General features: G+C 40.4%; 1 protein-coding gene across 1 annotated transcript; it reads left to right on the forward strand.

The window, feature by feature from the left end:
- Positions 1-4,168: 4,168 nt before the first annotated feature.
- Positions 4,169-15,190, forward strand: LOC308101564 (tripartite motif-containing protein 16-like; the record flags this gene model as incomplete). Its single annotated transcript, XM_080450985.1, has 6 exons — positions 4,169-4,271; positions 7,778-7,805; positions 8,069-8,327; positions 9,367-9,669; positions 11,346-11,603; positions 13,658-15,190. 6 exons carry the CDS (start codon positions 4,169-4,171, stop codon positions 14,159-14,161), a joined length of 1,455 nt encoding a protein of 484 aa, XP_080307111.1. The 3' UTR covers positions 14,162-15,190.
- Between the last annotated feature and the right edge of the window lie 1,510 nt (positions 15,191-16,700).

Genomic DNA, 16,700 nt, shown 5'->3' on the forward strand with positions numbered 1-16,700 from the left:
CCTTTGCACGTTGGCTCCGTTCCGTTGGGCCACGCCCACCTGCACGGTCTAGTCATCATCCCATAGTCTGGAGGGACGGCAGCGGAGTTGCGTTGCTAGGGAACAGCTTGGGGTCTGAGGTTAGGTCAGGTGAAGTCAAGGCACCTATTTAGCTTATTTTCGTTTGTATTTTACTACTTGCATGTTATTCTGTTGCCTTGTTTTGATCTGTATAGCACTTTGGTTAACCTTGGTCATTTAAAAAAATAAAGAAGATATTTTTTAGTTTAGTTTATAGTAGAGAATGGACAGGAAACACAACAGGGAGAGAGAGAAAGACATTTGAGTTGAGTTTGTTGATTACTTTTGATGCAGCAATGGTCTTATTCTTTTCTTTCTTTCTTTTTCTTTTCTTTTTTTTGAGGTATTAAAAAGGTCTTAAAAGTCCTTAAATTGTCACTTCATTGTCATCAGGGGAGTGGGGACCCTGATGAAAAAAAATCACGTGTGGGGGGTCCCGACCCATAGGTTGAGAACAACTGTTCTAGACTGCCAGATACTGCTATATCCAACGAGCTAAAAGTGTGTTGGTGTTGGCATGCTAATGAGCCAGGTGTGTCTCGGCGGAGTACAGGCTGGCAAATGTGGGTAGAGGGGTCTTCAACGTTTTCAGGCCAAGTACCCCCTAGCTGAGAGAGATGAAGCAGGGACCCCCTACTCCATATTGTATAAAATTGTGTTTCAGATTAAAGTTTTTTTTTACTTAGTCTGCTCTTTTTTCCCTCTACACCTATAGCCTCTTTGCCAAAAATAGCAGATCTACAAGCTCACAACGCCTCGCAGCGCGACTCGGCGTTGTGAGCTTGTAGATCTGCTATTTTTGGCCAAAGATCTCCTCACAAAAGAGGATGCTAGCGTTCAAGTGGTTAAGGTAAAAAAAAAGAAATCCTATCACACAAAGATTTGGCGGACCCCCTGTAGTAACTCTGAGGACCCCCTAGGGGTCCCGGACCCCCTGTTGAAGACCCCTGCGGTAGAGTGTTCCCTCTTCTTTGGAGGAGGGAGGGGCTGCGCACGTTGTGTGTCCTGTCTCAGCCTGGGGTACCACGTTGAGGTGCAATAAGAATATGAAAAATATTATTTTACATAATCTAAGCGAGAGTTAATCCCCCCCCCCCCTTTATAGAATTATTCCAATGAATAATTCAGTCAGTAATGTGTAAACAAAGCACTGTGGCCCTTGTACCAAACGGCTCAGTGCAAACTACGGTATCGTTGAAATGAACAGACGTTTAATTGTGTCTCTTCGCCAGGCCATCGGCTCCTTGACACGGTACCCTCTACCGCTGCAGAACGCCAGAGAGGCCAAGATCCTCCAGAACTTTGGGGACGGAATCTGTAAAATACTGGATGAAAAACTACAGAAGTACTACAGAGAGAACGGTACGAGAGGAATGGAATGAAGAGAGGATGAATGGACGGGATAAAACCTATGCAGTAGTACCTGGGCAATGTGTGTGTGTGTGTGTAAAGTACACATGTGTGTAAAGTACACATGTGTGTGCGCGCACGTGCACACACACACACACACACATACACACACACACACACACACACACACACACACACACACACACACACACACACACCAACACACACACACACACACACACACACACGTAAAAGTTAAAGTTGACTCCTCTAAATACATACATAACATCTTGTGTATGTATGCAATATAATATACAATTCAACAACTGTCTTTTTATCCTCTCTCTTAATCTCCTCCTTCTCTGCTCCTCTCCTCCAAACAAGACCCTGTTCTGTCGTTCCAGAGAGCTGGAGGTGGATGGAGGGAGTGAGGTAGAAGAGTCCAGAGAAAACCCTTCCTCCTCTCTCATCTCCTTTGCCGAGTTCAACCTCGAATCGGTCAAGAACAAGGTGTGTGTGTGTGCTGTGCGCATTATTGTAAACTTTCTTTTCATGTTTGTTTCTCTCAAGCATCAAATAGAAGGAATGCGTGCACAAACATAAAAAACATATAAAAAAAACTTGCAGGGTGCTTTGATATGGACAGAACGTGAGTGCTGCTGGCTATCGTTTCTTTCAAGCAATCATGCATGGAACACAAAGGGCCACATCTGCAGCGCATGTGATATGGTACTGAATCTAGAGATTCACCATGAATCCTCATTATTCTATGTGCTGCACGGAAATTAACAAAATATAATACAATATGTTTTAGCAAATAAATAAATAAATAGGGTCGTTCGGGTGGCACAGGGTTAAAGCCCCTAGGCATAGGTGGTGGTCTAGCTACAGTCTATAAATCCCACCTATCATGTCGATTGACTCCAGCCACAGGCTATTCCAGCTTTGAACTCCAACTGTTTGAGCTAAATCTATCCTCCCCTGTGCTCTTTGCCCTGGTCTATCGCCCCCCAAAATCCAAGGATTTTATTAACGAATTTGGAGACTTTCTATCCGGGATAATGATAAAATACGATCACATCATAATTTGTGGGGACATGAATATTCACGTCTGCTGTGAATCTCGACCCCTAGTTAAAGACTTTTTTAATCTCCTTGAGTCATTTAATCTCACCAGATCTATTACCGGCCCCACTCATGAAAAGGGCTACACACTGGACCTTGTTCTGTCTTTTGGCCTCACTATCTCTGTTTTTGACGTTTTTCCTATTGCACGCAATAAATAAATGTGTTTTCACCCTCTGAATCTCATCTATGTACAGTAATTAAAATGCGTGCCCTTCTCCACTGTCTTGTGGTCGCTGGGGTGAGCACATGAACATGTGTGGAAAATCTGTCATGGATTTCTTATTCCAGTGGGGAGTGCTCACATTTGAACTATGACTACTGGAAAACAAAAGAAGTCCCATTTATGACAGTTTCCCTGACCTACAGTATATAACAATTCATTGCTCATGTAAAAGAGACAAAAGAGGTAATGAACAGGTAATCACTTATTCTCTGTTTTTCTTTCTCTCTCTGTCTGTCTGTCTGTCTGTCTGTCTCTCTGTCTCTCTCTCTCTGTCTTTCTCTCTCTCTCTCTCTCTCTCTCTCTCTCTCTCTCTCTCTCTCTCTCTCTCTCTCTCTCTCCAGTCTTCTCACAGCCTATGAACAATGCAGGAGTGAAGCAGAGAAAGAGAAACTCCTCTCTTCTATCCGATACGGGAAACTCAAAAGGTTTGCAGGATTAATTTTTGATTCAATTCCATTGTTATGCTTTGTGCTGCATTGTATTATATATATATTTATTTGTTTGACAATACAGTCCTTCTGTGCATTCCTACAATTCCCATGAAGCATTTTGTGAACAAGCTGGCACGCCCATAATGTATGGTCTTTAGGCTCAGAGTAGGGCTGGGAAGATTAACCGAAAATATGTCGGAACCGATAGTTAGAACCAATAACCGACTTATAAACGAATAATCGAGAAGCAGGTAAGGAAACAGTGTCCTACTGTAGATGATGTAAGATGTTGTCAAGTTTGGCAGCCATGTGGCTTGACCATGCACACCTCAACATTACCCTTGTTACTTTTGTGTTTTGGTTTTTCAGGAACGTCGGGCCAGCTCTGAGCAGGACGGTCTACCAACTGTACAGTATACCAAGGACCACTGTCATAAACACACACACACACACACACACACACACACACACACACACACACACACACACACACACACACACACACACACACACACACACACACACACACACACAAAGATAAAGACACACATAGAAAATCAACCACACACATACTACTTGTATATTGACTTACACACAAACACCCACACATAAAGGAAAAGGCTGCCGTCATTTATTTAGTTTGCAATTTTTTTGTCAACACACTTTTGCCTACGAAAAGGACAAAGATCTGCTTGCCGATGCTGTTGCTGTCACCATGGGGTCTCAGCAAGGCTGGGGTAGCCCATAGGTGACCCAAGTATGGTGTGACTGTGGCCACTGGCCACACACATTATGTGATGATGGAGCAGAGCAGATATAAGAACATTGGCGCCAAGCTGGTGCAGGACGTGGCCAACAACACCAACGAGGAGGCTGGTGATGGCACGGCCACGGACATGGCACGGTCCTGGCACGTGCCATCATCGCCAAGGAGGGCTTTGACACAGCCATCCTGGTGGAGATCCGTCATGGCGTCATGATGATGGCTGTGGATGCTGTGATCAACCTGCTGAAGAAGCTGTCCAAGCCTGTCACAACCCCAGAGGAGATTGCACAAGTTGCCACAATCTCAGCCAATGGTGATGTAGAGATCGGACATCATCTCTAATGCCATGAAACAAAAGTACCAAATTTAGTTTTTCTAAAAAGTATGGCCAGTGGCAGTCATAGAACTCTGCTGCCCAGAGCATGTACATTTGAATATTTACTCTCACGTCTTAAACCACTTAAACCTTATACCAGTGGTTCTCAAACTTTTTCATGTCAAGGACCCCCACATTGACACTTATTAGCCCACGGACCCCCATTTGAAAAGATATGCCAGGGACCCCCATAAGAGAAGAGTTTTACGGCTCTAGCAGTGATTCTCAGCCATTTTAATGTCAAGGACCCCCAATTTGACATGCATTAGGGTACAGACCCCCATTTAATGGCATTTCTATCTCTGGGACCCCAATTTATATTGTAAAATCAATGTTAATTTAACTCTGAGTGTATAAATGGAACCAAATGGACCTGTTAAGGTCCATTAGGTTCCATTTGTTCACACTCAGAGTTGCAGACCCTGAGGGTCCATTTGGTTCCTAACTATCCATCATTTAGCTGGGGACCCCCTGGAACTCTCTCAAGGACCCCTGGGGGTCCCCGGACCACACTTTGAGAACCAATGCCTTATACGGTACATGGTTGTATAGTCTCGCGTGGCCAGACTGTTGCCTCCCACAATTTTCTAATGTTTCCGGTCACACAGTCTGGGACTCGGAAGTTCTGATCATGAGCAGAATATAAAGCGGATGTGAAGCCTCCTCCCCACTTCCGTTTGGTCTTTACAGTCGCGCAAATTTATCCTAATATAAATACAAATCATCTTGCACCGCATTTTGAGCTTGTAGATTTGCTATTTTTGCCAAATGTTCACCTATTTTCGACAAACGTTTGCCTATTTTTGACACATTATTTTCCGTTTATAGCAGTGATGATTTATGCTGAACTAAGGACCAGTTCCTGTGATAACAGAATGGACTGCAGTTCTATGACTTTTTGTACATGAGCTACACCTGGTGTTGGGCTACAAGGACCATACTTGAAAAGCATGTTTTGATCTGGGTCTTTTTTTGCAGACCAGTCTTAGTTTCTTTAAACTCCATCACCTAACAAATTATCCCCTCAAACACTAGTAGATTTACATTTTGCACCAAGAGTTAACAGTGGTGTTTGTACGGTCCATGTAAATCTCAAAATGCTGCTTTATTTTGTATATTGTTTTCTACTTATGAAGAATGAAGAAGAATGAAGAATTGCCACAATTGGCGTTGGAAAAAATAAAGTGTTTAATTTTGAATAGCATACACTGTATGCATTTGGGCGTATGGTTTATGCTTCCATGTCAATCTGAAAATAGTAGCTATAAGTTAAGGCCAGTCCACACCAATGCAACTCCTTGCAACTCCTTGTAGTCAGGGAATATTATCAGAATAATGTCAAATCTTGGAATAAATTCCTTACCAAGAAATTTCTTCACCAATGTGTTTATAAAGGATCCCTCTTTAGTTGTAGCTACAGGGACACATTAAAGAGACATACCCAAAGGTAATTCCTGATATGAGCCAAAGAAATGTTTCAAATTCAAAAGGTTAATATCTTTCACATTGCCCTGTCATGATTCATGACCTACTGTACTACTGCAATTCTTTGATTTGGTAAAACATAGTATCTGAGAACACGGCAATTAATTCAATGTTTGTTCACTGGAACAACACAAGAACCTCCCCCCCCCCCATCTATATACCCCTAACTCGTCTCTTATTTTCTTGTGTAAAGGCCAGACCGCACCAATGCAACTCCTTGCAACTGCCATTGGGGATAATGGTTCCCAAGTAGTTGCTTGTTGCAATAGTCAGGGGATATTAAAAATATCTTGGAATAAATTCCTTACCAAGAAATGTCTTCACCAATGTGTTTGTAAAAGTGTCTAGTAACACATCTCATAAAGACTGAAATGCAGTTTCCCTAGGGGAATTTTTGACAGCTGCTGAAAGTTGGGGAACCCACCATAACCTTATGCGTGGAAAACGTTAAAAAAATATTCTGTTTTAAGTAGCATGTGAGGGGTCAAACTAGGGTGTTTTTATGATTCTGAATCCATTGCAAGCATTTGTTTTGCACCAAAACCACTGGGCTAAAAACGGCCATAGCCAACCTTTTCCAGGTAATTTTTTGTGTAAAAAGCCCATTGAGATTGGGGCGTTTTTAATCCCTAACGTTTTAAATCCCATGCAACTTTGCATTCACACTATTGTTTATTTGATTTTATCTTATTTTATGTATTTATTAATTTTTAGTTTAACAAATACATGCACTTCTCACTGGAAAAGATTGACACAGTGAGGCTTGGAAAGGGAAAGCTAGTGATTATTATGAGGTCTTATTCAGAGGTCTGAGAGTGTTTTTAATGAATGGTTCCTTGTTTTCCTTCCAGAATACAGTAGCATTATGCTTGCATATTGTCTGTTGCTTTGCTGTCAAAGCACATGAGGTGTTGACCGTTCTGCTGTAGAACAGAGAGTTACTGTAGTCCATTTCCTCCTTGAATGCTGACCTTTTATTAAGTTGTAATTATACACTAGGAGGTAAGAGACTGTACAATGAAATATTATAAGCCTACAATTTGGTCTGTATACCTATAAATGCTTTTCTATTCCATGTAAACCAACAGCAAGTGCCTAAAAGTGGGTATAATTTGAAACTTGTGTGTTCTGAGCTTTTTCATCTGGACCATGTACATAACACAGCTATGAATTACTGTAGTGGGGGGGGGGTTGTTTCCAAAGACAAAATAGTTCAATCAAACAATCTCATATGGTGACATATGCATGTAAATTAGACAATGATTATATATCAGAAACTGATTCCCTGGATATACATATTTCAAAAATGATGGCAGATGCATCATGCCTATTAAAAAAACTATTGTGCAATGTAGAACATTTACTGTCTAAAGTATCAACTATAGGCTACACTTGATAGGATGAAAGGCAACTCAGAAGATGCATTTGTGTCCCCTGACAGTTAAAGCTGTTAAACCAAAGGTCCAGTCGACTGTACCACTGTCCTGTCCACTGAGGTCACAATACTGAATGGAATTCATTCATCATTCAATTTGACAATGCAGCTGGTGAAATATGTATCTTGTTTCCTGAAATAACACACAATGAATAATTCCATGAACACTTCAGGTGCAACTGAAGTGAGGGGACAAAAAAATATAGAATGCAGATGTCAAGCAATGACACAACAGCTACTGTATAAGGCATCACTTAGCCACCAGATGTCAACCTTGTGTAATTTTCAGGTTTCCCCTTTATTATGATCAAGCTCTCCTGTCTTGCCATGACTTATTTGTAATCCTAGAGGATATTAGAGTGTTTCACTATAATATATGAGCTCACTGGAGTCTGGAGGAAGTGGAGAGAGTGTGGAACTAGTGAGAAAGTCGAGATATTTTACTAAAATACAAATTTTCTGCCATACTCTACCCCAAATAAATACCCCTGATTATCTTGTAACCTTGTGTCACCACCACCAGGCTTTTCCACAGGGAATGATGGTGTAGTGTGAGAGTCCAGCTGTACAACGTTCAACCACAAGCTGAACCTGTTTGTGCTACACAAACTGTCTCTTTAAAACCACTGCCTCTTGCAAACATCCAGGAAGTCCCTCCCTTTGCCTCTCCCACTTCTCTTCAGAAGAAACGAAACTCAGAGCTGTTGTTTTCTCTCTCAGTCTCTCTTCAGAAGAAACGAAACTCAGAGCTGTTGTGTGTTTCTCTCTCAGTCTCTCTTCAGAGTAAACCAGAGTGTTGTGTGTTTTCTCTCAGTGTGAGCGTGGTTGTCAGTCAAATGGCAGAACAGCAGGAGAAGCAACAGACATGTGAGCTGGACCAGGACCAGTTCTGCTGTTGTTCTGTCTGTCTGGACCTTCTAAAGGAACCAGTGACTCTACAGTGTGGACACAGTTACTGTAGAAGCTGTATTGAGGGTTACTGGGACCAGTATGATGAGACTGGAGTCTACAGCTGTCCCCAGTGCAGAGAGAGCTTCAGTCCCAGACCTGTTCTGAGGAAGAACACCTTGCTGGCTGAGGTGAGATGACCTTACAAGTTACAACCACACATTAAACTACATGTTCCTTGTTGACTATTGTGATAGATGGTATACTATATGTTGGTTATTTACTACACGTTATGTTATGTATGTTGATATTGTCCACAAATACTAAGAATATTATTTAGATAGCATGTTAGACCAGTGGTTCTCAAAGTGGAGTCTGGGGACCCCCAGGGGTCCATGAGGGGGTTCCACCTGGGGACCCCAATAAAATGTGTTAATAGAGCATCACAGTCTGTTTAACCACTGTAACCCTATACATCAGCTATTTGAAAATTGCTGATCTACAAGCTCACAATGCATCACAACACGATATGCAATCTTTTTAAACATTTTAACAACATAAATCTTGTGTGGGGGTCCCTGGCACAAAATATTTTCAGATGGGGGTTCGTGGACAAATACATATTGATTTGGGGGTCCTTGACATGAGAAGGTTTGAGAACCACTCAAACCACGCAAAGACCCAAATTCGAATCTGACTCCTGGTCTTGTCACTCTTTAGTCTAGTTTAGTTTAGTTTAGTTTAGTTTATTAGCACATTGAAACAGATGCTAGGTGTGATATTATCTTTGTTTCTTTGCAGTCTACAGTACTTACCTTATGCTGTCATTTTGTTGACTAGGGTAATTTACTCTGATCTTTGACTGTATTAGTCACTGGTTAATCATTAAACTCTAGCGTCCCTATTCTTGCCATGTCATTCATCTTCTAGTTCTAACAGCTTCTACTAAATGCTTACATTTTTACAACATACTGTAAATAAATCAACTTTATGGAATGCAAAGTTCAGAACCACAGTGTTCAGATAATGTTACAATGATCTTACTAGATGAACTAATACCTGTAATGTCTCACTGTGTTTATCACCATGAACCTCACAATGACTGTGTTGTATTTGTCATCAGTGAGTGACCACCCCTCCTCTTCTCTTTACTTCCAGGTTGTGATGAAGCTGAGCAGTACAGGAGGTCAGCAGTCTTCTGTCTCTGCTGCTCTGCTGTACGCCGGTCCAGCAGACGTGGCCTGTGATTTCTGCACCGGAGCCAGACGTCACAAAGCTCTCATGTCTTGTGTGGTGTGTCTGGTCTCTTACTGTGAGACTCACCTCCAGCCTCACTACAATGTTCCTGCGTTGAAGAAGCACAAGCTGGTCCCAGCCACCAACAAACTGCAGGAGAAGATGTGCTCCAGTCATGACAAGCTGATGGAGGTGTTCTGTCGCACAGACCGCCAGTGTATCTGCTATCTGTGCACCATGGATGAACATAAGGGCCATGACACGGTGTCAGCTGCTGCAGAGAAGGCAGAGAAACAGGTAGGACCACCATCACTTGAAGACAAATCATAAGAGAGATCATGTTTTAAAGAAGCAGAACTAAATGACCATGTCAGAGACATTAAAAGCACAAACCAGGGTGTTGTACAATAACAAGTATTAAAGGATGAAGTACACTCCTTTGGACCCAATGAAAAACAGACGAGATTGATCACTTTTCATATGGTAACCCATTCAATCTGGGAATGCTTCTCTGTCATTTTAGATATCTTTGGCTATTCAAAAATAGCAGATACACATGCTCATAGCGTGGCACCGAGTGCAGCGCTATGAGCTTGTAGATCTGCTCATTTTGAAAAATCGTGAAGATTTGTGCAAATCTTTTAATACATATTTCTTAAAGCGAACATTTGTAACTGTCATATGTCTCAACAAATGTCTTCATTATCTGAAAAACTATTGTTGCTATATCAGTGGCACTCAAACCTTTTCTTGTCAAGGACTCCCCAAAATGTTGTTTTAGGCCGCCGATCCCCATCAAAATATGTTGTTCCAGGGACCCCCAGAAGCAAAGATTTGAGTTAAAAATGTTGTTTCCAAAAATGTATTCAAAGATTTGTACAAATGTTAAAGATTTTTCTAAAATAGCAGATCTACAAGCTTGTAGATCTGCTATTTGGATAAAATCTAAAATGACACAGATGCGTTCCCAGATTGAATGAGTTAATTCATCTTCCCTGCAAAAGTGTATTTTGAGGAAGTTACCAAGTTGATTTAAGATGATGTGTGGATCCAAATCTCACTTGTTTTTACCTCGTATCCTGTATGAGTTCTCTTTCTCCTGATTGGATAGAATTGGTATCCCGACTTGAAAATGTGCTTTGTTTACAAGCCAAACTGTCTCTTCCTGTTTCTTAAAGAAACAGCTGGTGACAATGCAGGAGGAAGTCCAGCAGAAGATCCAGGAGAAAAAGAAGGAGCTGAAAGACCTGAGACGGGTCATGGAGGCCCTGAACGTGAGCTGATGTTATGATAATAGTTCTTGTTCTTGTGTTTACTGTGATGCTACTGTATATGGATGACACAGTGCCTTGTGTCATCAGAAGCACTAAAGAAGTGGTTCTCAAGCCTTTTCATGTCAAGGACCCCCAATTAATATGTATTTGGCTGCAGACCCACATTTGAAAATATGTATGTGCCAGCAATCCACATATAAGATTTGTGTTGTTAAAATGTTACAAAGTTATTCAAATGTTTTCACATTCTATCAAGATGTTCTTGAAAATAGCAGATCTACAAGCTCACAACGCATCACAACGTTCGCCGTGTGTTGTGAACTTGTAGAATTTTAGGCTATTTTAAGTGGTTAAACAGATTTTTTGGTTAAACAGATGTTGATGGTATATTAACAGATTTTTGGGGGGACCCCCTGGAACCCCCTGAAGGACCCCTGGGGGTCCCTGCACTAAAGTACCCAGAATGACAGTAAAGAACAGTGACAGTAAAGAATCCATCATATCATGGAACTTCTGGAATGGCCAACAATACTTATGTTGTGACTGAATGTATTCCCCACAAAGTTCTACACTTACATGAGAACTTATAACTAAGAGTTTCTTTCTTCCTTTGTGCGTGTGCGTGTGCGTGTGCGTGTGTGTGTGTGTGTGTGTGTGTGTGTGTGTGTGTGTGTGTGTGTGTGTGTGTGTGTGTGTGTGTGTGTGTGTGTGTGTGTGAAGCAGAGCTCTGCAGAAGCAGCAGTGGAGGCCAGTGACAGGATCTTCAGTGAGATGATGGTCTCCATTGAGAGAAGACGCAGTGAGCTTAAAGAACTGATCAGAGATCAGCAGCAGACTGCAGTGGCTCAGACTGAGGCTCTCCTGAGGCAGCTGGAGGACCACATGGAGCAGCTGGAGAGGAGACATGCTGACCTGGAGGAGCTGTCCAACACTGATGACATCATCACTTTCATTCAGGTTCCACACATGGCATTTTACTGTTTGATTTTGACTCATTTAGGAGAAATCAGCTTCATATTTCATCTCTTTCATCTCATTCCATCATGTCATATTATTATTACATCATAGTATATTACATAACATGACATTATTAATGCTGGTAGTTACTAATACTAATATAGTTGCTAGATACAGTAGTTGTGGAGTACAGACCACAATAATATTGTCAGAATTAGGCCTGTCACAATTATTACATAATTGCCTAATCACAATTATTTGAGATAATCACAATTATTTTCCACAATTGTCATAATTGTAAACATTTTCCAAAAATAGCAGATCTACAAGATCAGCTTCTGAGCTTGTAGATTGTAGATTGTCTATTTCCACTATTTTGTCAAATATTTTGAAAGTATAAAATTATTCAATATCTGCCCTGTACAATTTGTGTTCATAGATTGGAACGGAAATGTATATTTTTTATTTATATATTCAATACCAAAAACACAATCACATTGTTAATCGCAATTATTTGCATGAGAATTAGAGACAAATTAAATCATCATTTGTGTGCGTGTGGCCGTGTGTGTGTGTGTGTGTGTGTGTGTGTGTGTGTGTGTGTGGTCAATGTACCAATTTATTGATCTCTTGGTTTTATGATCTTCCATCCCTGTCTATACTGGTTTACTTGTCTCTCTCCAGAGTTTCCAGTCTCTCTCCAGTTCCAGTGGATCTCCAGTCTCACCCAGTGTGGTCATCTGTCCTGTGAGGTCCTTCACAGATGTGATTGATGTGGTGTCTGGTCTGAGAGACCAACTAGACAACATCCTGAAGACAACTTGGCCAGAGATATCAAAGAGAGGTGAGATTTAAATGTGTTTCTTGTTTTTCTAACCAGCCATCATAGTAAACATGGATTGATGAAGTCAGAAGGCAACTGGAGATATTTGAACTGGAGCAGACTGATGGTACACAGGTTGGCTGTCTGTCAGATTGGACAGAAACATTGAAGAATTTAAGCAAGAATATTTCTCAAAGGAGAGGTTAGGGTTAGATTGAATCACCATCTGTCCCTTATATAGACCACCCTCGGAAGCCAGCCTCTTCGACCTTGGACCAGAGATGCGGGCATGGCTACACGACACAGAGTTGGACCTCTGACGTTACACGAAAGAAGAAGAAGGGTTAGATTTAAATGTCTTTATTGTGTTTTAACCGGCCCCTATACTGTACAGTACATTTGTAATTGTTGAAACAGTTTGTACAGGTGGAAGTATGTCTGGGAAGGCTACTAAAGCCTGTAGTATGGCGGGCAGTAGATTAGTGTGACCTGTGTTTCATGTCACCCGCTACAGTATATAAATGCACCATATAATATTTATTATTATTTATTATCATTTTTATTATATTTTCGTTCTTAATAAATTATCTTGAGGAGTGCTCTCTCCTGATTGAATGAAATGTGAAACCCACCTGAAAATGTATTTTCTGAAGAGCTGGGGAGACAGCTGTTACTGAACAAACACTATATAATAGCAATGATTACTATCAAGCTATAATAGCTTGAAACTTTTTGACAAAACCCTTGGAACTTCAGTTTAATCCATTCTTCAGTATGATGTCTTGTCATATGCTATATATGTGACTGTGCCTTTAAGAGAGCTACGTTACGACACTGCCGTAAAGCAGGTCTGTTGTCTTTTACGTCAGTCGTATGTTGTGACCTCCTGTAGGCTCACGCTGTATGTTTTACATGCCTGAAGTCAGCAGTAAAGTCTATTGGATTTGACCCTTTGTGTGGACATAGAAATCCTTTACAATGTCATGATGACCTTTACTGTTTTCTTGTGTCTCCAGTTGATGTTTTACATCCAGCGGAGCCTCAGACCAGAAAGGACTTTTTACAATGTGAGTCCATGTTGATGCAGGTTCTGAACGTTGAAGTTTCATTCTGATATGTTGTTATTTAAAGCTCTAATGAGTTTGATCTGAGAGACTAACTCTAAACACAATAAGGTTCATGAGGTTTGAATTCTCTTTTGTCGTGTGTTCTCACAGATTCCTCTCCTCTGTCTCTGGACATGAACACAATAGACACACGTCTCTCCCTGTCAGAGGAGAAGAGGAAGGTGACTTTTACACAACAACAACAACCTTACCCTCATCATGCAGAGAGATTTGCTAGCTTTCAGGTGATGTGTACAGAGGGTCTGTCTGAACGTTGTTACTGGGAAGTAGAGTGGAGTGGTAAAGGGGTTTATATAGCAGTCTGTTATAAAGACATCAGCAGACAAACCTACTTTGGATACAATGATAAATCCTGGTGTTTATGGTGCTCTGGTAAAGACTACCTGTTCAAACACAACAGTGTTAACACTAAAGTGTCAGGGCCTCTCTCCTCCAGAGTGGGGGTGTACCTGGACCACAAGGCAGGTACTCTGTCCTTCTACAGTGTTTCTGACACAATGACCCTCCTACACACAGTTCAAACCACGTTCACACAACCTCTCTATCCAGGGATAGGGCCTTGTTACTATGGAGATACAGCAGAGCTGTGTAAGACATGGTAGACATGTTAAGAATACTGATGATGATACTCAGTTAAAAACTTTGTTTTCTTCATTTGATGATAGATTTTCTCTTCTAGATAAAGCATGTGTAAGAATGATGTGTACAGTATACTACAACATCATGATCAATCAATCCATTGTGTTCCGCTCATTGCATTTCTTTAATAAGCCTGCTGCAGACAATCATTATACAGTATGCCCTGTTATCTTGTTGATATTACTACAGAGCCCTCTGTCAGTCTGTGTACATTGGTTATACTAAATGTAGTGGTTCTCAAACTGTGGGTCTGGACCCCCAGGGGGTCCCCAAATGATGATGATATGCTTAATGTGCAACATTGTTTTCTCACTCAACAGTAAACAACATACAGTATGTATAGTGTATACAGGGTATCTGCACATTTCTAAAGTGACAATTTAAGGACTTTTAAGACCTATTGAATACCTCTTAAAAAATCAAATAAAACATGGCATTACTGCGTCAAAAGTAATCAACAAACTATACTATAAAAACTGGTCAAACATTGGCCAAATATTACCTGACTTAGAGACAGAAAATTTGAAAATAGCTGCATGCAAATATCTACATGCTCACAACCCCTTGCAACGCGAGGCTTTGTGAGCTTGTAGATCTGCTATTTTCACAATATTAATGGAGTTACACTAAATGTAATGCTTCCACTCCTGCAATTCCAAGTGCTTGTCAGGGTGGGTGGTCCTCTGTTCAAATATGATTCTTTTCAGGGGTCCCCAGTTCAAATATTATTTTGGGGGGTCCCCAGTTCAAATATTATCTTGGGGGGTCCCCAGTTCAAATATGATTATTCTGGGAGGTCGCGGCCTGAAAGGTTTGAGAACCACTGGTGTAATGTCTTACTCCTCAATGTGTCAATAGGGTATTGTGTGTCAACGGTTATTCGATTTAATCATTTATAAAAATATGTGTGTAAAAGTCAAACTTTTGTCTATGCTACATTGTTCCCTGCACAATGATAATAATTAAATATTATACATAGTGTAAATATATAATGCTGAGTTTGCTTTTATCCACTTTTTATGTTTTACTAATTGTACACTTAAACAATGTTGCCAGTAATCTTCAATACATGTTTTATATACATGTAATTACTTTCCATCAGAGGCTTCCACACATAGATTCATAATGAATGACATCATTTACATGACATATCATGGGTTAATGACTTATTAACTTTGGATTACAACTGGACTTTGTATCATTTATTACTTATTTTCCCGTTGCACAATGGTGAATGAACTGTCTCTTTTCTTCAGTCAGTTTATTAGAACTTCTTCAGCAAAATAGAAGACGTGTTCAAGTTCACATCACTTCCTCAATAGTACAATAGACCAGTGGTGTAACTAACTAAGTACATGTACAAGTACTGTACTTAAGTACAATTTGGAGTTAGTTTTACTTTACTTTAGTACTTACCCTTTTTAAATTTTTATTGGACAGAAATGTAAAAACAGCACGAGTACAGTCAAACACACAAAAGTCCTTGCGGTCTTGTTTCCATTGGGATCTTAGGTACTGGGGTCATTGACCCTTTGACTATCTTAAAACTTCATCCCATCACTGAAATACCCCTTAATTGCCTCTGAGATGTAGTGGAGAATTAATAGTCACTAAGTCAGTCAATAGGCTGTTGTTTATCTATAACTCAGTGGTTCTCAACCTGTTCAGGCCGTGACCCCCAAAAATAATCATAATTGAACTGGTAACAGACTGTACAATGAAAGATTATAGGCCTTTAAATTGGTTAATTTAGCAAAGTGTTAAAACTGCACATTACAAAATACGGTAGCTGATCTGCGGTGATGCTATTTTCGCTATTTTAAAATGGTTTTCAGAATAAAAAATAAAATAAGCCATAAGACGCTGTGCAAAATAGGGAATATGTTTGATAAAGTGAGTGATACAGACAGCACAGCTAAAAAAAAAAAAATTATACTTGACCCTATTATAAATGAGTCTATCGTGTCTATCAAATTCATGCAGTTTTAACATACTGTAATTCACCACTATGTGTTTCAAGTTTCAATTAAAGATTCCAATGTGTGGCCCTTCACTCACTTTATCAAAGTCAGTTTGGCCCCTATAGAAAAAAACCCTGTTTTTTATGTCCAGTGAAGTCAAGACCTACAAAACCAAAACATCTGGGGAAAAAAATATTGTTTTTCTAAAAACATCATTCAATCATAATATCTCAGAATGCGACATATTTATGCATGCACAGTAGACTAATGATTATATTTCAGATGCTGATTCCCTGGGAAATACATATTTCAAAATTATGGCAGACACATATCATGTTTATTAACCACTTAAACCCCATATGGGTAACCAGAGTCCCTCAGGGCTCAATACTAGTGTCTTTTCTGTTTTGGGTTATTGGGGAAAGCTTTCGCTGAAAATAGCCGATCAAGCTGCGACGCGTTGTGAGCTTGTCGATCTGCTATTTTCTGTGACCACAATACGGATGCTGGGGTTTTTAAGTGGTTAAAAATAATATTGAAT

This window comes from Gymnoscopelus braueri, assembly GCF_963280865.1.
Source record: "Gymnoscopelus braueri genome assembly, chromosome: 15".
In the NCBI taxonomy this organism is placed as follows: domain Eukaryota; kingdom Metazoa; phylum Chordata; class Actinopteri; order Myctophiformes; family Myctophidae; genus Gymnoscopelus; species Gymnoscopelus braueri.